The 27,420-nt window shown below is 42.8% G+C and overlaps 1 protein-coding gene across 6 annotated transcripts in view; it reads left to right on the top strand.

The window, feature by feature from the left end:
* The first annotated feature begins 7,890 nt into the window (after positions 1-7,890).
* The window catches only part of CHIC1 (cysteine rich hydrophobic domain 1), a 54,051-nt gene continuing 34,521 nt past the window's right edge, over positions 7,891-27,420 (top strand). For 5 of the 6 annotated variants that reach the window (XM_051969288.1, XM_051969290.1, XM_051969289.1 and 2 more), the window contains exons 1-2: positions 8,046-8,410; positions 25,680-25,734. In XM_051969288.1, coding sequence (XP_051825248.1) covers positions 8,136-8,410; positions 25,680-25,734 — 330 coding nt within the window. In that variant the 5' untranslated portion in view covers positions 8,046-8,135. Of the gene's footprint in view, positions 7,952-8,045; positions 8,411-25,679; positions 25,735-27,420 lie in introns of those variants that run through there. The other variant, XM_051969286.1, reaches the window with a different exon arrangement.

Genomic DNA, 27,420 nt, shown 5'->3' on the forward strand with positions numbered 1-27,420 from the left:
ATGAGAAAAAACAAACAACAACAACAACAAAAACAAAAAGGTGAAAATACTATACTTTGATCCACAGTCAGTCTCCATGATCTTCTCTTTGGATGTAGATGGCTCTCTCTATCCCAGGACTATTGGAATTGCCCCGACTCACCTCATTGTTGAAAAGAGCCACATCCATCACAGTTGATCATCACATAATCTTGTTGTTACTCTTGGTTCTGCTCACTCCACTCAAGCATCAGTTCATGTAAGTTTTTCCAGGCTTTTCTGAAATGAACAGTAGGTGGTAGTATATATATATATATATATATATATATATATATATATATATATATATATATAGAGTAGTATATATATATATATATATATTACTATACTTTATATATATATATATATATATATATATTACTATACTTTATATATATATATATATATATATTATATATATATATATAATATATATATATATATATATAAAGACCAGCTTCCTTGATTAATTCACACCATAGATTATTGTGGAGTTGATTTTGCAGTTGTCATCCCTAATGATTAAAAGCATCTGACATACAATTAAAAGCATACATTTAGAAAGTTTCATTTACATTTCTTTAAATTGAAAAGCTGTATGACCTGAAAAGGCAGTATGGTACAATGCAAAGAATGTTAGGTTTGGACTTGGAGGTTGTTATTCAATTGTTCAGTTATATCTGACTCTTTGTGACTGTCCATGGGATTTTCTTGGCAAAGATATTAGAGTGATGTGCCATTTCCTTCTTTAGTGTGTCCCCATTTTATGGTTGAGAAACTGAGGCAAATAGGGGTTAAATAAGTTACCCAAGGTCACACAGCCAGTAAGTGTCTGAGGTCATATTTGAACTCAGATTTTTCTGACTCTAGGCTTGTGCTCTACTCTCTGCATTGCCACCTAACTAACCCTAGGATTTGGAGTTTTATGACCCTCTGTTTGACTTTGGGAAAGTCACATAACCTCTCTGGACCTCAATTTCCCTAGCTGTAAATTGAGGAGTTTGGCCCAGATGACCTCTAAGGCCTCTTCTAGTTCCAAGTCTACAATATCATTAGTTCTATGATGTATTAAGTTCTTTCTCTTTCTCAGATTCATTTTTTTCTCATTTGCAAGTGGTATAATGGAGCAGGTGTTAGATTTGGAGCAAGAGGATCTTGATTTAACCTTCTACCTATATGATCTATAAGATAAGTTTCTGAGAGGGTTGGATTTGTTGAGCCCTAAAAGTCCCATCAGCTGATGGCTCTGTGGTTCTAAGTCAGGTACTTAGAGGAAGTTCAGCCAGCTCTAAGATTCTGGCCATTACCTCTTAGGAGGTGCGCTGTCAAGTTAGTGGGTCTCTGAGGAAAGCAAGAAGCACAGTGAGAGGGAGGCCAGTGGTATGTCAAGCTGAGATCAGTAGAAGGAATGGGATACAGTTTCAAGGTGAAGATTCTGTAACACTTTTCAAATATAAAAAGATCTATATTTGAAAGTGGGAGTAGGCTTCTTTTATTTTGTCTCCCACGGCAGAACTAGAATTATTGGATACTGCAAAGGCCGAATTCAGTGGGATATAAGGAAAGGGGGAGAGGAGAGAGAATTTCCTTCCTCATCCCAATGAAATAAGAGGGCCTATCAAATAGAGCTGTTCAAATGTAGAGCAGGGTCCATGGTATCTTTCTGCAACAGCTTCACTTTATAAAAACATATCTCTTTTTTAGGTTCAGCAAGTTTAGCTAGGTATACATAAGGTCATGGCAAAGCATTTTGGTATCTTCTGGGGAAGGATACTGTGTGGGACATTATGAAGTTAATCTTGCCAGTATATGAGGTAGATCTTGCCAGTATATGAGAAGTATTTAGTCTTTTTTTTTAAATTTTATTTTATTTTATAATAACTTTATATTGACAGAATCCATGTCAGGGTAATTTTTTTTTTTTTTTTACAACATTATCCCTTGCACTCGCTTCTGTTTCGATTTTTCTCCTCCCTCCCTCCACCCCCTCCCCTAGATAGCAAGCAGTCCTATATATGTTAGATATGTTGCAGTATATCCTAGATACAATATATGTTTGCAGAATCGAACAGTTCTCTTGTTGCACAGGGACAATTGGATTCAGAAGGTAAAAATAACCCAGGAAGAAAAACAAAAATGCAAATAGTTCACATTCGTTTCTCAGTGTTCTTTCTTTGGGTGTAGCTGCTTCTGTCCATCATTTATCCATTGAAACTCAGTTAGGTCTCTTTGTCAAAGAAATCCACTTCCATCAGAATACATCCTCATACAATATCGTTGTCGAAGTGTATAATGATCTCCTGGTTCTGCTCCTTTCACTTAGCATCAGTTCATGTAAGTCTCTCCAGGCCTCTCTGTATTCATCCTGCTGGTCATTTCTTACAGAAAAATAATATTCCATAACATTCATATACCACAATTTACCCAGCCATTCTCCAATGGATGGGCATCCATTCAATGAGAAGTATTTAGTCTTGCATATTTTTTTCTTTTTAAAAAAATCTTACTTAATATTTAATTTTTACCAATTACATATAAAAACAACTTTAACACTTTTTCAAATTTTGAGTTCCAAAATTTTCTCTCATCACATTGAGAAGGCGCGTAATTTGACACAGGAAATACATGTGTAGTTATGCCAAACACATTTCCATATAAGTCATCCTATGAAAGAAAACACAGACAAAAACTCCAAGAAAAATACAGCAAGTAAAGACAAAATATTTTTGCTCTGTATTCAGGTTCTACCAGTTCTTTCTCTGGTGGTAGACAGAACCTTTTACCATAAATTCTACAGAATTGTGTTATATTGCTGAGAATAACTTAGCTAAGTTATTCACATAATTCATTTTTAAAATCCAGCAATTTAATTATAGATTCAGTCAAAATGGTTTGTAACTCTGCACATAAAACTTAAGCAATTGCCTGTTCACCCCCCTGCCACTTAGAAACTTTTAAAAGAGTACTTAATTTTTCCAAATACAGAAAGATAATTTTCAACATTTACCTCTGCAGTACGATATTCTTCTGCTTCTGCTCATTTCATTTGTCTCACACACTTCTTTTGCACTAAGTTTAATTTCATCTGATTTTGCTCTAGGAGTATCAAGTACCACAGTCGTCAATCCCTGCAGGTTTTCTTCATGCTGATCAGAGCTTTTAGTGGGCAGGCCTTTTCAGTTAGATAGGAGCTGTCCCAGTGGTGTTGCCTCCCAGTCCTTTCTTTTTGCTCCTGCAGAGTCTCCTGAAGTCAATTCAATGGTCATAGAAAGACAGACCACTCTTTTTTTCTTCATTTATTCATGTAAATTTTCCCAGGTACATGTAAACATTTTTTAACATTTGTTTTTAAAACTTGGAGTTCCCTATTTCAGATGCCATTCTTGAGGCTTCGTTCAGTCTATCTGTGAAGATCACTCCAGGAAGGAGTTTCCTATGGGAAGCTCACCTTGAATTACCTAGCCAGCCTTACCCATTCCTGGCCCTTTGGAAGATCATGCAGATCGCTGAAGTAGACATTAATTGTGAGCCCCAAATTGACTTTCAGCTCACCCACAGAGTGTCTCTTATTGTCTTACTGGTGCCATATCCCATCCACCCAACAGGTGAACAATGCCCTTCTGTGCTTAGCTCAATTTGGGGGGAAAATGATTAGGACCCCACCCCCTTTCCCTCTGCTGGTTGGTTGTGCTCTATGTCTTCCACAGGGATCGTTTAGATACCAGGATATTTCACTTTGTTGGGTTGCCTAATACCAGATGTTTCCATGGTTCAAAAAAACAAGTCACCTTTGGAACCAAACAAGCTATTTTAGCCCAATGTATATGCATAGAGACAGGAGTGCAGATTTGCCTGTGCATATAGAGCTCTCCAGCTTCTAAATGTGTCTGGTGCCCTTTAGCATCTATGTGATCCTTGTTCCTCTTTCTCAAACAACTTTGGGCTCAGGAAACCCTAGAAGCATCCCTGGGATGCTGGGATAGCAGTGATGGTCTTATCATTCCTAATTTACAGAGATAAGTGATGCTTCTGAGGGATAAGTAGGAGACACTGGAAAAAAGAATAGGATCTGGGTGTTTGAGGGTTCCAATGGCCCTTCTGTTGCTGTCTGTGTGATCTTGGGCCAATCGCTTAATTGATGAGCCCTAGTTTCTCTGGCACTAGAATGAGGGTGTGAGAGGAATGATTTTCAAAGTTCTTTCCACCTTGAAATCTATGGGCTGCTGACTATAAGCCTAGCCTTAACTCCACTACACCATCCTGTCTCTGCATATGTTTTTTGATCTGTATCACCCCATGAAGGGGCTTGCTAGCATAGATATCAGTGCTCCCGCTTTAGAGAGGAGGAAACTGAGTGATTTCCATAATCATCCAGCTGGAAAGAGTCATAACTGGAATTAAAATCCATTTTCTGAATCACAGGATTTAGAGGTATCAAGCCCAGTCCCTTCCTTTTACAGAGGAGGAAACTGAGGTCCACAGGGAAAAGGAAGGGACTTGTCCTATAGATAATGAAAGACAAAAGTCAGTCTCTGGACCGAGGCCCCTGAAATGGATGTTCTTACCAAGATATTCGCCTGCTCCTCCACTCCTTATTAAGAGGCCAGCTGCTGGCCTACTTATTGAAATTGACCTCTGCAGTATCTGTACCCACAGTGTGGACACATGACAATTTCTCCTCATTTTTCCCTCTCCCCCAGCCCAAACCTTCGGAAAATGCTCATGGATCTTAATTTTTCCAAGTCACCCCCCAGCCCGTGATGCCAACCCTCTCTTGACATCCCTGTTCTCTGGGCCTGGGAGAATTTTCAGGATCTCCCTCCCAAACTTGGAGCAGGTATGGTGCATGCAGGACACTGGCCCCGGCCCCAAGCAAGGAATTGGGAGCAACAGGGGAAGTGAAGAGCAGAGAAAGGATGAGTAAATGTGAAAGAGGCAAGGCTAGAGCTGCCAGATCTGCCTTCTCTTTCCCATCTGCACTCCTGGCCTCGGCTTGGCACCATTTTCCAGGACATCCACACAGTCTATGTCCTCAGGATACCCCATGATCACTGAGGAGTTGGGACCGGGGACTGAACGACTGCAACTGAGCAATCCATCAATCAATTGACCTATTGACAAGCATTTTTTTCCTCTCTGCCAGGCCCTGTACTGGGTCCTAGGGGATACAAGGACAAAGAAAAAAAACAATCCCTTCCCTCAAGGAGTTCCTATTGGAATGGGGGAGATGACAAGGACATATATAAATAAACATATGGTGTAACTGGAAGGAGAATAAATACAAATGAATACTAAGTAGGTGAATGCAAGGTAGTTGGGAAGGGAAAGCATGAACAAGGACATCCTGGGAATTTATGAGTGCCAGCCACTGTCCCTGGTGTCACTAGCAAAGAATATTCATTTAAAAATGGGCAGTACGGTACAGGGGAAAGAATGCTGGCTTTGGAGTCAATTTGGTTGGAATCCCACTTCTGCTCTATGCTGTGTGACCTTGGGGGGAAGAGGCAAACCTCAGTTTCTCCCTCCTTAAATCGAGGAGGTTTGAGTACATGATTTTTAGGCGTCTGAATCTCTGACCACCCATATACTCTGAGTTCTCTCCCAGCTCTAACCCTATAGATAGATGATAGACATACGGATAGATAAGAGGGATGATAGGCAGTCGATATAGAATAGATGGAAAGATGAAAGACATATAAGGTAGATAAACATGGATGGATAATGATAGATAATATAGACAGATGAATGATAGTTATATAGACTGATGATATATATGTATATATATAGATATTGATTATATATAGATATAGACAGATGCTATATATGTATATATATAGACATGATATTCATATAGACATTGATTATATAGATATAGATAGAAATGATATGAATGGATATAGATAGATGATATTTATAGACAGATGGATAGATGCTACATAGAGAGACGAGGCGATTTCTAAGAGCTCTCTTCCATCTGAATCCTCTGATGTTTATATGCTGCCTGAGATTTTCAAGGCGCTTTCCCCACAACAAGCCTGTGTGGAAGGTAGTCTGCATGGATCTCTTTTATAGGGGAGGTATTAGAAACTGGGAGAAGGCAGTGATTTATTCGATGTCACATAGTGAGGGTTATATCTGGCTCACAAAACTGGGTCCCTGGACTATACTGCTTGGCTTCCCTGCTTCCATCAGAGCCCCAAACCCAGGCCTTTGGTCCTGAGCAAATCTTGGAGAGGAAAATGCTAAGCCACAAACAGAAACAGATCTTGTCAGTTGTATGGAGCCACCGATCAGAGTATCCCGGTGTGGTAAACATTGGATTTAAATCAAGCCACCTAGGTTCAAGATCTGTTTAATAACCTATTAGCTGTGTGACTTTGGATAAGTCGCTTTACTTATCTTGGACTAAATTTCTTCCATTGTAAAGTGTTAAGACTAGATGATTTCTAAGGTCTATGGATTCTATGACCCAGTGCAACGTAAGCTGTTCCTGGGTAGGGATTAGAGCTGGGAATGGTCAGGGATAAGGCCTATATATAGCCAGCTCCTGATTAGAACAAAGAGCAAATCCCCTGAAGTGGTTCCACATTTGACTTTGTGCTATTTGAAGTTATAATTACATGAAACCTAGACAATGGGTCCAGTCCAATAGAAATAGGCAGTAGGAATTGAAGTAATGCCATCCCATCAGTGAGTGCATTCATTATTTGCACTAAGGTGTGGATGAATTTGGTTTATGTTACTCTATTCCCAGTGCCTCCTCTGCAGTGGCTTATGGGAGAGGGAGAATAGTACCATGGAGTCAAAGGACTGGGGTTCAGATTTCACCAATATTCCTACTAGGAGGATTTTGGAATGTCACTGATATTCTCTGGGTCTGTTCCCTCATATGGAGAATCTGAAGGATTATCTAGAATCTTAGTGTTCTCAGAGTTACCTTTTAACCCTGAATGTGTCTATGAAACTATATTGATGGCTCAGATCCCAGCTTTGTCACTTACTCTCCTCTGGAACTTTGGGTTCATTACACTCCCCAGCCTATTTCTCCCCGAATCAAAGCACTGACCTGGATGATCTTGAACACTATGATAAGTCAGGACTTAAAGGAAAGTCACATCATTCTGGTTTGAGTCCTGCCTCTCAGAATTACTATTTGTGGGGCTCTGTTGAAAGTCATTGGAGTTCTCTGGACCTCGGTTTCCCCATCTGCACAGTGACTCCTCTGAGCTTCTCCCTTTAGCTGCAGAGTGAGAGTTTTGGCTTAGTTGGGTTCTGGGGATCCTCTGATCTGGGCTTCAAGTTTACTGTTACAACCATTGTGCTCTTGGGCAACTTTGTTCCCTTTTTTTGAGCTTCAGTTTCCCCATCTGTGAAATGGGAGTCTTGGGGGTAGTGTTGGAGTTGATGCCCTCCAGAAAGTCCCTCCCCCATCATCCTAGGAGCTGAATTGAATATTAAATCCTTTCTCTTCTCCGGGCCTCAGTTTCTCCGGCTGTAAAATGGAAGTGTTGGGAGTGGTGTCGGATTAGATGTCCTCTGAAAATGAATTCTAAATCCCTTCCCCTCTCTGGGTCTCAATTCCTCCGGGGGCGGGGGCGGACGCGGGACCCTTCTTCCAGCCACGGCGGTAGGTGGTTTGAACCTCTTCCCCCCGGACACGCAAGGGAAAAGTTGAGGTGGGGGAGGGGCGGCGGCCGGGCGGGCACGAGCACGAACCGCTAGCAGGTACTTTGTCTCTGCCCCTCCCTCTACAGCCCTAAACTCCCGGGCAGCGCAGGCGTACAACGGAACGGCTCCTCTGCGCCCCTTCTCTCCAACCCCCCCCCCCACGTGCTGCCCCCGCCCCCGGCGGAGCGCGCAGGCGCGCTTCTGCCGGCCCTTTGGCCGGGGCCCCAAGGCCGCGTCCCTTCAGTCCAAGCTCCGGGACCCGGTGGTGCGGACGCTCCGTTTCTGTTTTTCCGTTCGGTCCCCGCCCCCCACCCCACTCCCACCCCCACCCCTCCCGCCCGCTTGTTCTCTGGGTTTCGAACTGCTTCTCTCTTTCTTCCTCACTCCAGAGGGGCGGCTGCAGCTGCTTCTGCGGCGGCGGCGGCAGCGGCGCGAGCCCCGGTCACGTGATGAGCATCCTGCTGCCCAACATGGCGGAGTTCGACACCATCTCCGAGCTGGAGGAGGAGGACGACGACGACGCGGCCGCCGTGTCTTCGGGCCTCGACGACGACTTCGACGATGACTTGGATGATGACGAGGACGAGAGGAACGAGAGGAACGAGGACAGCAACGACCTGGAGCTGCAGCAGCCGTTGCCGCCGGGCCGGGCGATAAGCGAGGAGTACCTGCGGCGGTTGGCGCCGGACCCGGTGACTGTGCGCGGCACGGGTCACATCACGGTGTAAGCCGGGAGTGGAGGCTGCGGAGGTTAAGGGCTCTGACAGTTCGGGATGCTGCAGTCCTAGGGGGTGGAGAGGACCGAGAAGGGATGGGGGGTAGGGATTGGGTCAGTGAGGTCCAGGATATTCCCTCAATTGAGGGGAAGCTGACGGGACGGAGTACTGCAGTCCGAGGACGGGGTGGGGGTGGCGGCGGGACGGAGAGAACCTAGAAGGGATGGGGGGAATTGAAGCAAGGGGGTCCCGGAACCCTGACAGGGAATCCCCTTCAATTGAGGAGAAGCTGACAGGACGAGGGAGGGGACTGTATGGGGACTCCAAGGGGAGTATGACAGTCAAGAGGACCAGCATGCAGGGTGAGGGGCAGCTTGACTGGACTAAAAGGGTCCAAAAGAGTGGTAAACTAACCCTGATAAGAGTGAGGTTGGTGTTTGGAGGGGATGGTAAGTTGAGAGGACTGAGAGTGTGAGTAAGTAAACCAGGGGGGTCTAAAAGAAGGGCCTTTTCCCTATGAAAGGGAATCAAGTTGGGGGCTAGAGCTGAGAAATTGGAGAGCCAAGATACAGGACTTGAAGTAATTGAAGGTATTAAAGTTGGGGCTAAGGATCGAGGGAGTTTAAAATTGAAAAGACCTGGGGTTCTAAACAAGGGGGCTGCTTACTCAGGAAGCCAGGTTGGGGGGATGGAGCTCAGAGAAGTGGGGGACTAAGTTGGAATCTGAAAAAAAAGGTTGGGAAGCCAAGTTTGTAGGGAGACTCCAAGAATTGATTAGAAGTCAAATTGAAAAGGGAGCGAAGGATTGGGGAAGTCTAAAAAAAGGAGTTGCTTCCTTTGAAAGGAAAGGAAAATTGGGAAGGGGAGCCAAATTTGGGGGTGTTGAGAATTGCAGAGAATCAAGTTAGGGGAGTTAAGAGAAAGGAGGGTGGTCTCAAAGGGAACTGCTTCTTTTGAAAGGGATCTAGGGTGGGGGTGGAGCTGAGAGAATGGAGGGGAGCCAAGGTGGAGGGGACCGAGGGAATAGGGAATAGAACAGACTCAAACGGAGGGGATGGGGACTGAGGGAGTCTTAAAAAAGGGGGGGAGCTGTTACAAGAGTAAAGTTCAAAGAACTGCAGGGAATTGGGAGCTTGAGAGAACTGGAGGGACAGTGCAGAGGGAGCTGCAGACAGAGGGGCACTGAGGACTGAAGACAGCCAAGTTTGGGGAGGGCTTAAAGAACAGCAGTCCCTGAAAAAGGACTAAGGGGAATTGGTTTGGGGAGTGAGCTTGAGAGAACTCAGGGCAGCCCCTTTTGGCAGGGTTAAACTCCAGACCGGTGGCACCTGGGAAGAGAGATGGGATGTGATCAAGCTGAAAGCCTTGAGGGGAGCCAGGTGGGAGGAGACTGCAACCCCAAAAGATGGTCCAATGGTGGAGGGAGGTGGGGCTGCGTTGGGGTAGCCAAGCAGGCTGGGAGAATATTGGGGGGACATAAGTGAAGGGGAGGGAGAGGTTGAGAACTCAGTGGGAGAGAGTGTAGATGAAGGCAGAGTGATGCTTGAAGCCAAGTCCTCTGACTCCCAGAGGCAGCGCTTTGTCCATTGAACCAAGCACACTGGCCCTTTGGTGGTGCTGCCCATTTCACATAAGGCAAACAGCCTCTAAACTGCAGAATGGATTTGAGAGGGCATCCCTCCTCCTAGGATTGCCGATGGTAGCTGAAATCACTTAGGTAAACCCCGTTATAAAAGAATTTGATGCATAATTGATGGATCTGTGAAGAAAATGACCCTCTCCCTGCCTCAGCCTTTTCCACTGTGATGTTCCTTTACATTAGAGGTCAGGTGTATATGTTTTATAAGCATCGGCTTCACCTAGACTTCAAGAACACATGTCAATGTAGATAAATGAGGAAATTACTCCTCTGGGAGCAAGAAAAACTTACCCAAACTTAAACGAGGTAGTTTGTTCTTTGCTAAAACTCTTGAGTCATCCCTGGAAAATTAAACAGTCCACCAAGCAAAGGATTAAACAAATCCTCCCAGCATAGTGGCTGCAGAGAGGTTTTTCCAGGGGTCACGAGAGCTTTTGAAAGCTACTTGTTCACTGTTGTGTTTCTGGACTGTAGGTACTTGGAACTTTACATACCACATCATGTTTTCATGATATATTCTCTCTTTTACTACATTTTCAGGAACAAATCAACTTTTTTTTTCCTGTCAAGTTATCATGTCTCTATTTTCTGTGATACACTCAGAGCTGTTGACTTCATATACTTACCCTTCTCCATTAACAACTTTTTATGGTCCGGCTTGTCCTGTATTTTGTTCTCTTTCAATGAAAGATTTAAGAACAAAGCTGGTGGAATTGGGTGGGGATAGGAGAGAGAGTTTATTGTTTTATTCTTGGGCAATTGAAGAAACAATTTGAATTGCCAATTTTTGGGTCCAGGAATGTTGCATAGCAGCAAGTCATAGGAAACCAGTAAATGTAGAGAATGAGCTTACTGTGTCATTTTATTTTCATTCATTTTTTTAAAACCACCAGTGAAAGGATTTATTCTGAAAACTGATTCTATTTCCTTTGGAATCTACCAATTGCCTTCATGTAGACAAATGCCCAGGACTGAGAAAACCCTAGAATCTTAGCTTCAGAGCCAAAAGGGCCTTGAAGGTCATCTAGTTCTGTCATTTTTGAGCTGAGGAAACCGAGGCCCAAAGGGCCATGTAATGACTTGCCCGGGATCCTAGTGGGAGTCAGTGGCAGATCAGGCATTGCCAGCTAGCTCTCCTGGTTCCAAATCTAGAGTGATTTCCACTTTGCTCTGCTGACATTGGCAAAGGCTGTTCTCTGCTCACCAGCACTTCTTCTTTTGGTAAATTCAGACAGTAAGGAGTGAGGAGGCAGAGTTTGTTTCCTGGACCTTGTCTTGACCCCACACATGGCTAACCAGTCAACCTTTCCATTTCTCTGTCATTGAAAGGGAATAGAACTATTTTTTTCCCCCTCAAATTTGGATTCTTCTTCAGCGATAGGTGCAAGGTTCCTTGTGGCTCCCCAGTCCTGTCACGCTAAAGGGCAGTGGGGGAGGTGATGAGCTCACTGCCTTATAGGATGAAGGCCAAGGTCTGAAACTCAAGAGCTTGGGCATTTTGGAGAATTATTTAGTATCTTGTCTCAGCTGGGCTGGATCTTGGATTGAAAATTTTGATCAACACATTAAATGATTAGAATGCAGTTTCAGTAATTGTGAGGAATGGGATAGCATTCTTCTGAGTTTTCCTCATGCCATAGTTTTAGGAAATGTTTAATCTCATGTTGATGTCTTCAAATAAACTGTTTAAGGGTGTGTGTGTGTGTGTGTGTGTGTGTGTGTGTGTGCGCGCACGCGTGCTCATGTGCAGGCCATTCAGACAGATTTCTTTTTGATTGTCAAGATTTGTGTCTTTTCCAATGTCTGTATTTTTTTTTTAATCCCCAAAAGGACTTTGTTTCTTTTTACAGTTTTAAATTTGAATTAAAATCCCCAAGTAGGACCTTTTTTAGAAAGCTGTGTTGACACGGTAAGAAAAGTTATTTTTTTGAATATTTTATGACAACTAAAGCACTAAAGAGAGAAGGACAGTTCCTGCCCTGTAAACATGGACTCTCCTTTATCCCCAGGCCATAGCTAGTATTGTATGTCCCGTTCATATTTTTCTTAACTTTTGGGTTTGGGTAGCATTTGTGGATGGCACATTGGTTCTAAAGATGCTGTCACTGATTGCAGCTCCAGCAGCACCCTGCATGGTGTCGTGATATAGGAGGGCAGAATCCAGAATTCAGAATTGAGAAGCTATCAAACACCTCTGTGACCTTGGGCAAGTTAGTTCCTGGGCCTCATGTGCCCCGCTCATCTGTAAAATGGGGTGGGGTGATTGGATTAGGTCCATGGAGGCCCAAAGAACCAGGTTCCAATTCTGGCTGTTAACTCCCCACGGCTTCCCTTCCCTGGCACTAAAGGCTTAGTGGGCCCAAAGGATCTCCAAGGCCCCTTGGTGCTCCAAACTCCTATGCTCCAGTTTGGGTTTCCTCCTTTTTTTTTTTTTTTTTTTAAAGAACGATATGGAAAACAGTCCAAATGTTGGGCAAGAATAAAAACAGAAACATTTAATGACACAATTGTCTTTGAATTAACAAGCCAGTGACCAAATGAGATAGTCTCTCCATTTGGCATTCTAGTTCCTGAGTGGGATGTTTCTAGAGTGGAGGAACAGAAAAAGCTGCCAACAATGAGAAGCTTCTGGGTCTCACTGACAGAAGCAACACTTGTTTTTGTGCTCCTTCCTTACAGGAATTGCACCAAAAACATGTTGTTTCCTTAATGCTTATTGCAATTTCCGGTATTTTAAGGCTTAATTTGGATTTTGCTAACTGGGATCATCCACATAAAGGTTGTTATTGCTAATCACAGCTTTTTGTAGCGCTTTGAGGTTTAGAAAAGTCTCATAAAAGACCCTCAACTGCCTGGTAGAAAGAAAATCCCATGTCTCAGATTTGAAAAGGATCCCAGAGCCCTGGGAGCTGGCCGGCCCCAGGCTTCTGCAGCTTGGTTTTGGGCCCAAAGCCTGCCTCTGTTGAGGGAGGAAGGCCACCTCTCTGTACTCCCTTAAGTAATTTAACTTTCTGAGTTTCCTCTACCAGTTGAGAAGGTTGTGCTTAATACCTTCCGGGGTCTCTGCCAGTTTGAGATGGTGGATTGATCTCCTCAGGCAGTCTTTGCTTAAGAATCTTTAGTGAGAGGGAGCCCATTGCCTCAGAAGCTTCTCTTTAAATCAACTTTTCCCTCCCCCGCATTTTTCCTAGTTCTGTCTTCTGGAGCCGAGCAGATCAAATCTCTCCTTCCACATGCCAGCTCTTCACATACTTGGGGATAGCTCTCATACTCTTCCCTGTATCTTTTCTTCTGCCTCAACTCCTCCCCACGTTTCTCATACAGCCTGATCTTGAGGCCTTTTACCATCTATTTTGGCCTCTCTTGGACACCCCAGCTTATCATTTACACTTCTCCCAGGTATTGTTTTGGCCAGTGACACGCTCTTCTACCCCCGAAGCAGCCTGGAAGATTGCTTTTGCTATCTTGGTGGCCGTATCACATTGTGGACTTACTGGAGCCTGTGGGCCATTGAGGATCCCAGACTGTTTTCAGATGAACTTTTAATTCCCATTCTCCCTAGTGGCAGTTGGTGCATAGCAAAATGCTTCATTTTACACGGAAATATTTAGGTAATATTGCTTGGGTCACATAGCTGAGGTCACCAGGGGTCAGAGATGGGAAGTGACTTGCCCAGGACCACACAGCAAAGCCCTTGGGTGCCTAGGATCCCCTCCTGGACCCCAGGTGCTCAGTGTAGTGCTGAATTCAGTATATCTGCCTACTTTGTATAAAGGATTTCCTAAGCAAACGAATGGAGTTTTAGACAATTATTTTGGGGGAAACGTCTAACATTTCTTAAGAAGAAACTTGACAGATTTTGACTGACTTTGCCTCCACATAATCCCCAATGGTTGGGCTTTTGCTGTAATGATGATAACAGCCAGATAGTCTTAGAAAGAAAAAGCAATTCAAAGTTTGAAGGAGTTGTTACAGACCCGTTTATCATCATTAATTAAGAGTGAATATTTATTGATGATCTTCTATGGGGAAGTCTAGATTAGCCTCCAAACAAAGTGCTTTGCCTGTTACGGTGCCTCTCCTAAGCATTCGTAAAGCCTGTGAGCAAACTCAGCTTAGGTTTTTGTTGGACGCTTGCTGGGTGTCAAGGACTGTGCTCGAGTAGAAAGCAAACGACATAGAAATACTGAAATCTTGTCTTCACCTAACTCCCTGAAATCTGCCTTGTCCAAATCTGGTCATTTACTAACATTTATTGAGTATTGCACCATCCCCTCCTACTCAGCATGGCCCGGGCCAGATTCCTCATGTTCCTGCCCTCTGCCCGCAACCCTTCCAGATGAGTTCACGGTGCCATCATTCTAGTAGGTTCCCAGGCCCCAAACCTTGGAGCCATTGGCATTATTGCCTCACAATCCGTTCCTATTTGAATTTGGTTCCCAAGTCCATAATCCAGTAGAACGGACTCCAATCTAATACCCCACCTTGAGAGATGGTGTCTCAGGCTATTCACTTTCTGCCCACACTCACTTCTCTCACAGTCCAGCTCCCTGGGATTGCCTGTGCTCCCCCTAATGGCCCCTGGTTATCCTACCCGCCTCTGGTTCCTTTCTTCATTAATCTGCTCTCACCGGGGCTGGCAGAATTAACAAAATAACCCCGTGATTGTGTTTAAGAGCTTGTTCTAACTGCCCGTTAACTTGGGCAGAGCAGCTGTGAGCCTGCTTCCCAGCTATCCAGGCCCTTCATGATACCAGCCCCGCTCCGCCATCAGGTCTGATTCCTGGCTCCCCCTTAGCACTTACCTTCTATTTCATTGAGGCCCATCCTACTGTCTTGCCCACATACCATGCTCTTTTCTGCCTCTCTGCTTTTTGCTCATGCTGTTCCTCCTGCCTAGAGTGCCCGTCCTCCTCTCTGCCTATCCATATCCACTTCAAGGCCCAGCTCAAGTCCTACCTCCTCATGAAGCCTAATCTGCCTACTCTGGAGTCAGAAGACCTGGGTTCGAATTGTGGCTCTGCTCCTTACTCCCTGTGTGGCCTTGGGTAAGTTCTTTAGCCTGTCTGGGCCTTGGTTTGCTCCTCTTCAGGATGAGAGTGTTAGGCTAGCCGGCCTCTTTCCACTCTAGCTCTGGTGACCATTTGACCGGGCTGTGGCTGTTCCAGATTCCACATGCTAGAGCTCAGCAGGGTTCCCGAGCTCCAGATCTAGGCAGTCAGCGCCACCCATGCTGTGGCCCCTGTGGCTCCCATGGTCCCCAGACTTGTTCATTGCTTATTTCCTGATGGCATTCTTGTCTCTCAGCTATTTTGAGGCTTAGTGAAAGCAGGTGGCCCTGGTGGGCTCCTCTGGGCCCAGTGGCTGATAGTTTGGTTCTCAAATTGCATAGAGAAACAAAAAAAAATCTGTTCTTCTTTGGGAATAGACAATCTAGGTTGAGGGGTCTTAACTTCTGGGGTCTTTAACAAAGCCAGGATTGGGGTGGAGAGGGAGAGTAACTGCGTTTCAATAAAGCTGACTTCCTTTAGAATCCTCTCGATTTTATTGGATGCATTGAAAAAGCATGATTCTGAGAAGGGGCTTGGACACGGACTTTCTCAGACTGCCCAGGGGATCCAGGACACAAAAAGGTTAAGAACCTCTGCTGGGCAGTTGAAAGGCTAAGGTTCAAACTCACGAGTACGAGATAGCGTAGAAGGAAGTGCGATCAGACCAAGTGGGGCTTGCTTGGCAAGTGTGGAAGTTGTAGCAGCAGACCTCTTGGAAGGGGCCACTCGAGCTGGCCTTGCAACCTGGGGCTTCACTTAAGTAGATGCAGGAGCAGGAGTGAGGGAATGGGATAATTTAAGGAAAAAACCGTTATTTCCCCCAGTGGTTATGAGTATGTTAGGGCACCTTATGAAAACAGAGAATCTGTAAGGTCTACAGCCCTGATTTCTTGTGAACTACTTTAGCTCCGCAGCATCGCCGAACTCCAATTACATTCATAGTCAGCACTGTCTAGTGCTGCTGTGAATAAATAGATCCCGTCCAGGATCTCTCACAGTGCTGAACACATAATTGGCATTCAATTAATGCTCATTGGCCGGTTGAGTCACCGTGCCAAGTTCTTGTATCACAAGCAGCTTATGCACAGGAAATAACAGGATCAGCACCTCCAGAAATGGAGCGAAGGCCATACTTCACCCAGTCTTATTAAGCTGGCAGCTGTGTGGGAGGGGATCTCTAAACTCTAGGAGAACCAGACAAAAGTGCTCATTGAGATTCCGGGGAAAGGTGCTTTGCTTGCTAGCAGGGAGATCAGGAAGGCTTCCTGGAGGAGGTAGCCTTTGAGCTAAGCTTTAGAGGATAGTTTGGAATTCAGCAGAGGAAAAGTGAGAGAGCCTCATGTTTCATGAGTAGTGAACCAAGTCACAGAAGTGGGAGGTGGGAGGGCCCCAGGATATGTTTTCAAGGGCTGAGAGGAGCATGTGAAGGAAACTAGTTTAGCAGCTGGATCACACCACGTTACGGAGGCTTCGAATGCCAGGCAAGAGCCCTTGAACTTTGGGAAATAGGCAGTTGGCCACTGGGGATTTTTGAGCATAGCAGAGATGGGGGTCATCGGTGTTCTGCTTCATAATAAAGCTATTGTGAATCTGTATTGTGGTATTGATTTCTTCACAGACTGTGATGGGAGCTCTTTGTCTTGTTGATCTTTGTATCTTTCAAAGAGCCTAGCACGCTGCCTTGCTCATAGTAGGTGCTCCATAAATGTTTGTTGAATCAAAATACTCTTAAGTTGCTTTTTTGCATCTCTAATTTTTCATCTTTAAAACATGGATGTTACCTCAGATGGATCGTATTATATATACTGTCCATATTGAAAGAGCATAGCATTTCCACGATGAATAGAACCTGAGATATCATGATGACTCTGTGTAGAACGTCGCACCTTCCTCAGAGGCTTCTTGATGAATCCAGGCAGGGAGGGGGTCCTGGTTTCTCACAGATTCTGCTGATACAGTATGAGCAATGGTAGCTCCCGTGGTGCTGCACATGTCCAGAGCACACGTCTGGCAAGAGGAGTAGGCTCCATTCTGAGAGAAATCTAGTGAAACAGCTCCTATTTGTAGAACCCTTGTCAATTGGGAGAGAATTTGGATTTATCCGAGTGCTGTGGGAGAGGTGATCCTTACATTAGGAGCAGTGTAGTAAGTAGAAGACATGGGGAAACCCTGAGTCTACTCCCTCTCCCCCTCTTAACCAAAAGTCACAACTGACCAGGGCCTTTTCCACACACTGAATAAATTGGGTAAAATGGAGCCTTTCCACATAGTGAGTGTTGTGGAACTATCAAATACTTTCATCCCGTGCTTGTGAGGACAACATTTTAATTTGAAGGCAGGGCAAATAAAAGCAAGTCCAGAAACTCCATGTTCCTGGTGAGACTTGATGAAGTTGGCTGAAAGCATGTTGGTGATAGGTTTTTTGTTTAGGCCTAGGCACCACCTTTTAGGAAAAACATTAAAAAGTTGGAACACATTTGGAGGGGGGCATTTAGTGCCCCCAGGGATCATTTATTTGAAGGCACTGGGGACAGTTACCCTGGAGAAGAGAAGGGGAGGGAGGGATGATTGCTCATTTCAAGAATTTGAAGGGCCCTCACCTGCAAGTGGGGTTTACCTTGTACTTGGTCCAAGAGAACAGAATGATAAGCAGCAGGGACAAGTTGCAGGAAGAACTGCTACTGAAAGAAGAAAATTTCTAGCAACTAGAACTGTCCAGAAGTGAGGGAGGGGGGACTGCCTGAAAAGGCAATGAGCTTCCCTCATTGAACAGTGCTTGAGTAGTGGCCTTGATGCCCATTTGTCACAGGTATTGTAATTCTGAGTCTTAAGTAAAAGCAGGTTGGACTTTTAAAGGACCGCTTTGATTATGAATCTGTTGATGGGATTAAAAGAAAGGGCTTTTCATTTGGTTACTCTTCTCCCGGCTTTGTAGTCTTTTAGCTCCGTATGGAGTAATGTTTATTTGCAAATTATCTTTTAGCATTACTTTATGCTTTCATAGATTGATGCCATTAATACTTTTTTACAGTGAATTGGAATCATAAAAACATAAAATAGGAACATGGAAATTTAGTTAAGTGAGGTCTTCAAATAGAATAAAGAATGATTACTGAATTGGCCTCAATTTTGCATTTCTGCACTGATCGTGGGAGCAAGGTATGTTTCGAGAAGGTGGCTATTTTGTAAGGTTCCTGAGAATTGAGGAATGTTGGATCTGCAGGGCCCCGCCATCTACAGTTGGGTGAAACAGTTGCCTCTATGTCTATGGGGAAGAGGAAATGGTCTTAAAGAACAGAACTTATTTCCCCATTATACTATTGCAACACTAGTGTAGACTGGTTCCAAGGAGTTGAGTGTGACCATGTGGGACTTCAGTAGAAGTTCTCAGCCTGTGGCTGACCTGTCTCTATTGGCTACCAATTCTCTAGGGAGAGTAAACATCCTTCATGAACAAACAGGAATTGGTGACATTTCTTTTATTCCAGTTGTTTTTTTTTTTTTTTAATAATTTGGGCTTAGCTGTTTTCAAAATGACTAGATGAGGGAAAACTGTACTTTCAATTTCTTTATTTCACATACATTTTCTTTCTATTATACATGAGTCTCTTGACATGGATAATATTTTTGAGAACCGCTGGCTTTAGATTCAAGATGCTCTAAGATTGTTTTGGACAAGTAAAATGGAGTAATAACATATTGTCTTGGTACATAGGCCTCGAACTCTCTAGTCTGCCTAGTGATGTTGGGATCCATTGGAGAGATCAGCAACCTTTGCTGCCCCGTTTGTGATGAGGCAGTTTTCCCCAGGACTTATGAGCAGGTCTATCTGAGGCTGTTTGTTAAACCTGGCAAAGTGATTCTTTAAGCTTTGGCCCGGAAGGCCAGTTGTGTTCAACAATGTTTTGGTAGCTGATAGTCCCTGATGAAGACCATTAACATAAATATGACAGCCCTGGCTGTTAATTCAATAATCATTACTGGATAGTAACTATACTTTTAGTTGCTTAAGGATTAGTGGTCCTTTTGTGGAATCATAGAACTGTAATATCTGATGAAGAGTTGAAATGGTTCTCCAGGCAAATTTCTTCTGGTCCTTTAAAGTCCAACTTAAATAGGGCCTTTTCTGGGAAGCCTTTCCTAATCACAACTGTCCGTAATGGCTTTGCCCTTTGAGCCTTACTTAACACTTTGTTTTAGAATTCTCAATTTCACTTATTATGTAATGTGGATTATAGCTCTCTGAGTGTGACCTTTCCCATTAGAACAGAAATCTGTGAGGTCAGAGTGTTAGCTAACCCTCAGATTTCCTCTTCCTTAAAGTAACACAGGTCTGAGTTATTCTCTTGCTCAGGAAATTTCAGGTGTTTCCTCTTGCTTCCGAGATCCAAGACAAACTCATCTCTCTAGCATTTAAAGCCCCTCCTATTCTGGTTCTTGGCTACCCTTCCAGCCTCAGCACATATCAGTCTCCCTCACCTACCTGAGGGTCCACCCAAATTGGCCTTGTTTGTTGTTCTCCACACGATGCTTCTGTACCTCTGCACTGCTCTGCTGGGCCTAAAATGCTTTCTGGTCTCCCTGGCTGAGAATCCTCTATTGACTCAGATGCCGCTGCATAGCATACCTTTCCTGAGGACATTATCCCCAAAGGACATTATCCAGATTTCATTAATTGAATTTGTTGATGTTGTTTTCCTGTAAGCACATGCTCCTTAAAACCAGGGTGCTCCACATATTGTATCTAGGATATACTATAACATATTTAACATGTATAAGACTGCCTGCCATCTAGGGGAGGGGGTGGAGGGAAGGAAGGGAAAAGTCGGAACAGAAGTGAGTGCGAGGGATAATGTTGTAAAAAATTACCCATGCATATGTTGTCAATAAAAAGTTATAATTTAAAAAAAAAACCAGGGTGCTCAGACTGTATTGTTCCCTCCCACTGGCCTAAACTTTCCATTTCTGCATTTGGGGTTTCCCCTTCTCATTTACATTGATCTGATCTCATTCACAGGACTTAGATAATGGATTTTTTTAATAGCCAGAGAACTGAAAATGAGCCATAGAGTCCCATCTGATATGGAGAAAGATCAGAGAAGGGAGCAGCTTCACAGCCCTGAGACTTTAGCAGTTAGCAACCTCAGCCCTCTCTACTCGTCCAGAGATGTCTGACTCCCTTTGACTTGTTTTTCTCTCTATCCTGCTTTAGCACCCCATCTCTCCAAAGTCAGTCTTGGCTCTTTCTTCATTCTACCATGTTCTGGCTGCTGCCTTTCCCCATCAGAAACCTTTTCTGTCCCTGCTACATTGCAATAAAGGCCTCCCAGAACTAACTAAAGAGTTGACTTCTCTCTAAGCCAAATGGACGGGACTTGGATGGAATGGCCAAGGCTGGGCTTGGTCAGCTCCACGATTTGGTGAGAATGGATGAGGATTCTGACACAGTTTTGAGAGCACCAAAGACTGAACTTTGGATAAGACCCACAATTAGGTCTGGGAGGAGGCAGAGAAAAAGAAAAAAAGTCAGAAATCCAAGCAAAAACCCAAAAGGTGCCAAAGAAGGGGTGCTATCATAGAACCTAGTTTTAAGGGGAGGTTGTCATTGTGCCTTTGGTAGAAAAGGTCCTTGAAATTGTCAATAAAGGAAGTCACTGGTGATGCGCTTGGGTAATTTTAATGAAATGATGAAAATACAGGGAGGAAAGTTGCCACTAACTGTGGCAACTTCTTCGAGAAGTTTGTCAGTAAAAGGCAAGAGAGAATTAAAATGGTAGCACAAAGGGGTGCCAGAAATAAGAGAAAGTTCTTATCAAGAAGGGAAATGAACTATGCTTATTTGAAAACTGGAAGAAATTGAAACTCCTGGAGAGAATAGAATGAGTGTGGACAAATCTTAAAGAGTTAAGGACTGGGAGAGTAAGCTTGTGTGGAACGTGGTCTTTGGAGAGAGAATTTTTCAGGCTCTCTAAGACAATGAAGAAAAAGGAACATCTGGACAAGCCTCCCCAACTTTGGGAGTGAATTTCAGACATGACCCCTCATCGGTGGGAAATCCAAATAAGCAACTTAAGAAATCATTTTGCAAAAGGAACCTAGTATGATGATCATACTAGGTTCCTTTTGCAAAATGATACATATATATATAATGCATTAAAACTTAAAATTTCAACAAGCCTTTGTTTGGCATTCACAATGTGCTAAACATTGTGCTAGGGTCTTCTGCCTTCGGGGAGGTACATTCTCCTGGAAGATGCATCATGTTTATAGAGAAGTATAGGGAGAAGGAAAAAAGGCTGGCTGGGCCTGTCATTTCAGTGGCATAGGCTATGCTGTAATTCAAGACTATTTTAAACCATGGAGATTATACTCTCTTAGAGAGCTAGTGAGAGATCTGAGAAGTGGTTTACCTTGGGTCTCACAGTCAGTTAGAGGCAGGACTGGAACTTGTGTTTTCCTGGCTTGAAGATTGCAATGTTCCTTTCCTGTATATTGGAAAGAATATATGTCCTAAGTGCTGGCTTTTGGAAGAGGACACGAATTACTGTGGAGATTGCATTGCAGTGATGGAATACAGGCTGTGAAAAGGCACTGGGATGTACAGGGAGCTCTAAACAATGTAATGAAGTGGGGAGGTGATGGGTAATCAACCTAAAAAGGCTGGCTGGAGCCACATCGTGCCAGGCTCGAAATGCCCAAATATCTCCACTGCAAAGCAATGACGACATCCTTGTTTGATAATGGTTTGTGAGGTTCCCCTCTAACCTGTTAACAAAAAATTTATGAGGTTTAGAAATAGATCACAAGGAATACATAGGAAGGAATGATACATAGAGGAGTATCTATCTATTATTTAGAAAGATGAACAAAACCTCATTTCCATTGGGAGTTGGTGTTTATAGCCAGTGCAGAGCACTCACTAACCATTCCAGTGATGCTGTTTTTCATTCTTTAGCTGTAAATTATTTGCCTCCAGAGAGAAGTTGTTTGTTAATCAAAGTCCAGGCAGTGTTGGGTTTTGTAGCATACTGAATTCTTGAGTATTGTCTGAAAGCAATTTGAGCTCATGAAGACCAAGGAGTTTAGTTTCATGTAAAATGAGGATGAGGGACTAAATAGTCCCCAAGGTTCCTTCTGAGCTCTAAAATGCACGAACCCATTTTACTAACATCTTACCTTTGGATATGTTTAGTACGTAAGAAGAATTTAAAATATACCATTGCTTCAAATAAGTAATGTCAGCCTTCTCAAAATGGAGCTCAGGGCTAATTCTGAGATCGAGTCACATAAAAAAGCTTCTTTGTGGAAAAGTAAATTAATCGCAGCCTTCTTGATTAATGCATTAAAGTATTTGCATCCTAACTTAATTGAAGGGCCTGCTCTTATTCTGTGAAATAAAGTCTAAAAATGCCTCAAAGCAAGCTCCAGACTTTGGATTGTTTGACCCATATACCATGGGCCACAAGGGCCACCTTGGACTAGTCACTTAGCTCTGGGAGCGACTTCCTGTTTCTCTGAAATGAAGAGAATGCTTGGCCTAACTACCTTGAAGGGCGATTGTGCTGAAAGTGCTTTGTAAACCTGAAAATACTATAGTGATGTGAGAACTGTGAACCTCCTCAGATACCAGCTGTGTGACTCCAGACAAGTCACCTCACCTCTGCCTGTCTCAAAAGGGGACTGTGATGATCTACTGAGATGTCCGTAAAGCCCTCTCCAAACCTTAAAAGTACTGTACAAGGGCTAGCTATGATCATTTTGGATTCTCAGCAGTAGTAATGTGTGTCTTACCCTCCAGTAGACTGTACATTTTACAATCCTTGGGAACATGGGCTGGTTTCTTGACATTGTACAGCGTCTAAAACTGTGGAACTTTTTTCTGTCACACACAAAAAATTAGGTCCTGTTTATAGTAATTTTGGTTGTGATTTTTAAATGCAGTTTTTGTTTAGATTTCAAGTACAACTTCAAATTTTGTTCATCGCCTACACAACATTTTCACAGGACTAACAATTTTATATTTTTAGTTGTTGTTTTTAGCTAATCAGAACTGTTCATTGAACTCAGCTAAACTGTAGCTACAAATGATTACCGGTTGTATTTTGCCTTTGCTCCGAGTCTAGCGGCAGCAACCTGCAGGAGGTCCTGGCCCACTCCAGTCCTGTGGTGGTACTTGCCCCCAGGATTGTTCTTAGCTTTGCCATTGTGGACGTTTTTCAGTGGAAGCATTCCTTACATTTATCATTGATCGTACTGTATTTTCCAAGAAGTAAAGATGTGACCCTAAGAAATGGCTCTTTGGTGGCGTGTTCCATCTCATCACTTTATGGGTTTTGACAACCTCATGGGCAGCTTCTTGGACATTTTCTATTTTGTAGTTTTCCCAAAAGTTCTTTGGTCCCTTTTTGACCTGATTTTTCTGCAACTCTTTCAGCTATTCACAATGTTCAGCTTCTGTCACTTTGCCCATTTGGATAAATACAAAATGTTCCTTCTGTGATTTGGAAATCGATTTTTCAGATTAAAAAAAACAATTTGTCACTTCATTACCTTGACATCATTTTTCATGAAATGAGGTTGCGGTGGTGAGAAAGTTTGGCTGGACAGACACCTGTTTGACTGGTTTCACATCTTTTTCTTTGGAGGCCGGAATGCTTTCTTCTGCCTTTGCTGCTGCTCTATTTACAAATATTATGTTTATTATGCTAGTTGACTTCAGTTGCAATTTTTGGAAGACCTATCCCTCAGATCCCAACCAAGCCTTTGTCTCATTGTTTTTAATGCTTACGTTTTGGATTGCATTTGGGAACCCTCTAACAGGGGAGAGAGCCTATTCTTTTAGTGTAGAAACCCGAATTTTGGATGTGTTCAGGTGATGAGTGGGTCGGCTTTGAGTCATTAAAGGAAGGCTATTTGGACTTCATCTAGCAAGCCCAAACTACATTCAGGGCCTGTGGTAATGGATGCTGTACAATGTCAAGAAACCAGCCCATGTTTCCAAGGACTGTAAACTTTACAGTCTACTGGAGGGTAAGACTACTGAGAATCCAAAATGATCATAGCTAGCCCTTGTACAGTACTTTTAAGGTTTGCAGAGGGCTTTACAGACCTCTCAGTAGATCATCACAGCCACTTTTTGAGACAGGCAGAGATGAAGGGACTTGTCCAGAGGCACACAGCTAGTATCTGAGGGAGAATTTGCACTCGTCTCCCTGATTGCTGGCCTACCTCTCTGCTCTGGCACCTAGAATAGTCCATAAATACATAAGGGAGATAGGTGCAAACAAGGTTCTATGTGAGGCCCAAGGGTGGTGGTGGGGAGCACATTGTTACTCCCTTGGGGGCTGGGGCAATCAGGAAAAGCTTCTTGGAGGAGGTGGTATTTGAATTGTACTTTAAGGGATGGGAAAGACTTCAGGAAGCACAGAGGCAAGAAGGTTTTGTTGTTGGAAATGGAATCTGATTTTTTTTCTTCCTTAGAATTACTAATTTAATGGGGATTAGGTTCTAGACCATAATAGTGTCCTGATGCCCATTTAAAAAATAGAAGTGACCACAGAACCTTATTTAATCTACTATAAATAAGACTACTATACTATCTAAAGCATCTAAGCATAATTAAAGGGAAGCAATACTGTTGTATTTATTCAACAAGTATTTTTCTATTATTCTTTTTTATAATTAATTTTCCCCATTTACATGTAAAAATAATTTTTAACATTTGTTTTTATCAAGTATTGATTGGATGTCTCACATGTCCATAAGATCCTGTGGGAGATATTGTGGTGGTCACAGGAAATAGAAACATACACCTATCCTTGAATTTACAATTTAGTACAATGTGTTATTGGTTGGAATTCAGTCGTTTGTGCTGTAGAATTTGGTCCAGTTGGGTAGAATATAATAATTTTCCATGCAGAGTTCTTAACTTCTTCATGATTCTGGGCTTTTCATTACTGTAGAACATCAGAACACGAAAGTGCAGCCTTGGGGTCAGGGAATTCATAAGATTTTCTTTGGGAAAATTTGACAAGCTTTTGGAGAAGAAGTGGTTGGGATACTTGCCTTTAGAATGGTGTATCTAGGCTGGTGAAAGACACTCCTGTATTTGTGGCATAAACTGGGTGGTTCTGTGCTACCTTCCCCTCCAGATCCCCCAAATGACTGACTGTCAGTCTGTGAACTGAAGGTGTTGAAGGAAAAGTATTTTATTCTGATGTTTTGAAGTTGTTAGATAGATATCACCATTTCTTTCACTCACTCATACAAAGCAGACTTTAGTTAGAATCTGACTTTGTTCCTTGTTGTCATGCTAATGTGCTTAATTAGGATTAACATTCCAGGACTGGAGTTCATAATGTATAATTTTTAAAACTGCCCAGATTAATTTTTTGAATTATATATGATCTTAATTAATTTACAAAATTGTAGTCAATGGATATATTCAGAAAATAGAAACCAAGGCTTTTGTGTATTAAAGGTATTGTGTTTTAAACACAAGACCAGCCTAATAAAGAAACATGATTTTAAAAGTAAAGTTAAATAAGTTGAATAGAATATATCTTTTTTTTTCTCTTTATTTTCAAGGTTTGGCTTGAGCAACAAGTTTGATACTGAATTTCCCTCAGTTCTAACAGGGAAGGTAAGTAACAGTTTGTACTGAATCGTTGTGAACAAAGCACAACCGGGAGAGCAATATACACAATGACTAAAATAATTTAAATGAAAACAGCATTAAAAGGCAGTTTGAACCTTTAATTGTAATAATCTGTCACAGTTTCAAGAAACAGACAATGAAATTGACCGCCCACCATATTCTGGATGTGGAATGTGGCATTGTTGGACCTTTGGGTTGTGCTGAAATGGTTTTCTTTGTTTATTTACAAGGGGGAGTTCAATTAAGTATGTGATTATGGGTAGGGTGTGTGTGTGTGTGTGGGGGGTGTATATGTAGAGTTGGGGGTGAGAGTGTGGGGGGAGGATGGGAGATTGAGTATGGGGGGGAGTGGATGTGTCTATGTAAGAGAGAGAGAATATATGAAAGGAAAAAAATATTTAAAGGAGAAATAAGTTATGATATAAAATTTAAAAGTATTAACAAAACATTTTAATGTCAAGGACAATCAAACTAAAGCGAAAAGATAAGATGGCCATTTCAGAAGCATCTTGGCTCACTGCTTATAAACTCAGACTTAAATATATTGAACAAACACATTGACCAGTTATTGGGCCTAAATCTTGTCCCTGTCCCCAGCCATGATTTTTTTTATTCATAGAACTTTATCATGTGACCAGATTCTACCACCATCCTGTCCTTTCCCTCACACAGATCTATATTCTGAACTGGTTTGCTTCTTTGTGTAGTGCTAGATCTATGCAATAGTTGTGCTGGACCTGTAAGGAAAAGAAATGTGTCTTTTGAATCCTGCCTTGGATCTGTACCAGCCATGTGACCATGGGCAAGTCCCTTAATTTAGCTGAACCTCAGTTTCCTCATCTGTCAGATGGAAGTGATAGAGGCACCTACGTCATTTATAAGGTTGTTGGAAGATTCCAATGACATGATGTCTAGAAAGTGCTTCGCAGACCTTTAGATCACCATCTAAATGTCAGTTATTTTTGCACTTATGTAGTAGAAAGAGCATTGGACTGTTGGGATTCAGAAAAATTACTCTCAAATCCTAGTGCTAATACTGTGAAGGCAAGGAACAATTTATCTGAGCTTCAGTTTTCTCCTCTGTTAAATGCTTGTTGAATCCAGTGGGGATCACTAGTCTGCTTCCATGATTGAGAGGAACTCTTGCAGGGTTGCATGTGTGCATAAAGTTCTGTGTAAACCTGAAAGGTATACAGAAACATTGGCCTTGTACTGTTCTTTCTTTCTCCTGAAAGTTTTTTTTAATAGATTATATTTATACTATACATTAATGTGAATTAAAACATGATTTTAAGAGTGTTGCAATAGTTCCTCAGAGATAATTGTAGCCAGTCTGATATATAGAGAAGGCAAGATTGGAGCCACTGCTTTATGGCATGCCTTTCCCTTTTCATTTTCAGTTCCTTCTGACTTAGTAGTACATGGAGCTTCCAGTGTGCCAGACTGCATTCTGGGGAATGTTTGGAGCCCACAGGAGAGCCACTGATCTATAACCTCAGGGCTGTGTGTGAGTGTGTGCGTGTTTATGTATGTCCTTAGGGAAGGGGGGAAAACATACGAGTCATGGAATCATCAGTATCTCCTTCAGAGTATAAATCAGGTGGCTGAAAGTACAAAGACTTTTTGGATTTAAAAGCCTAAAGATTTTGTCTTTTTTCGTTATATTCTGTC

This window comes from Antechinus flavipes, chromosome X (assembly GCF_016432865.1).
Source record: "Antechinus flavipes isolate AdamAnt ecotype Samford, QLD, Australia chromosome X, AdamAnt_v2, whole genome shotgun sequence".
In the NCBI taxonomy this organism is placed as follows: Eukaryota; Metazoa; Chordata; class Mammalia; order Dasyuromorphia; family Dasyuridae; genus Antechinus; species Antechinus flavipes.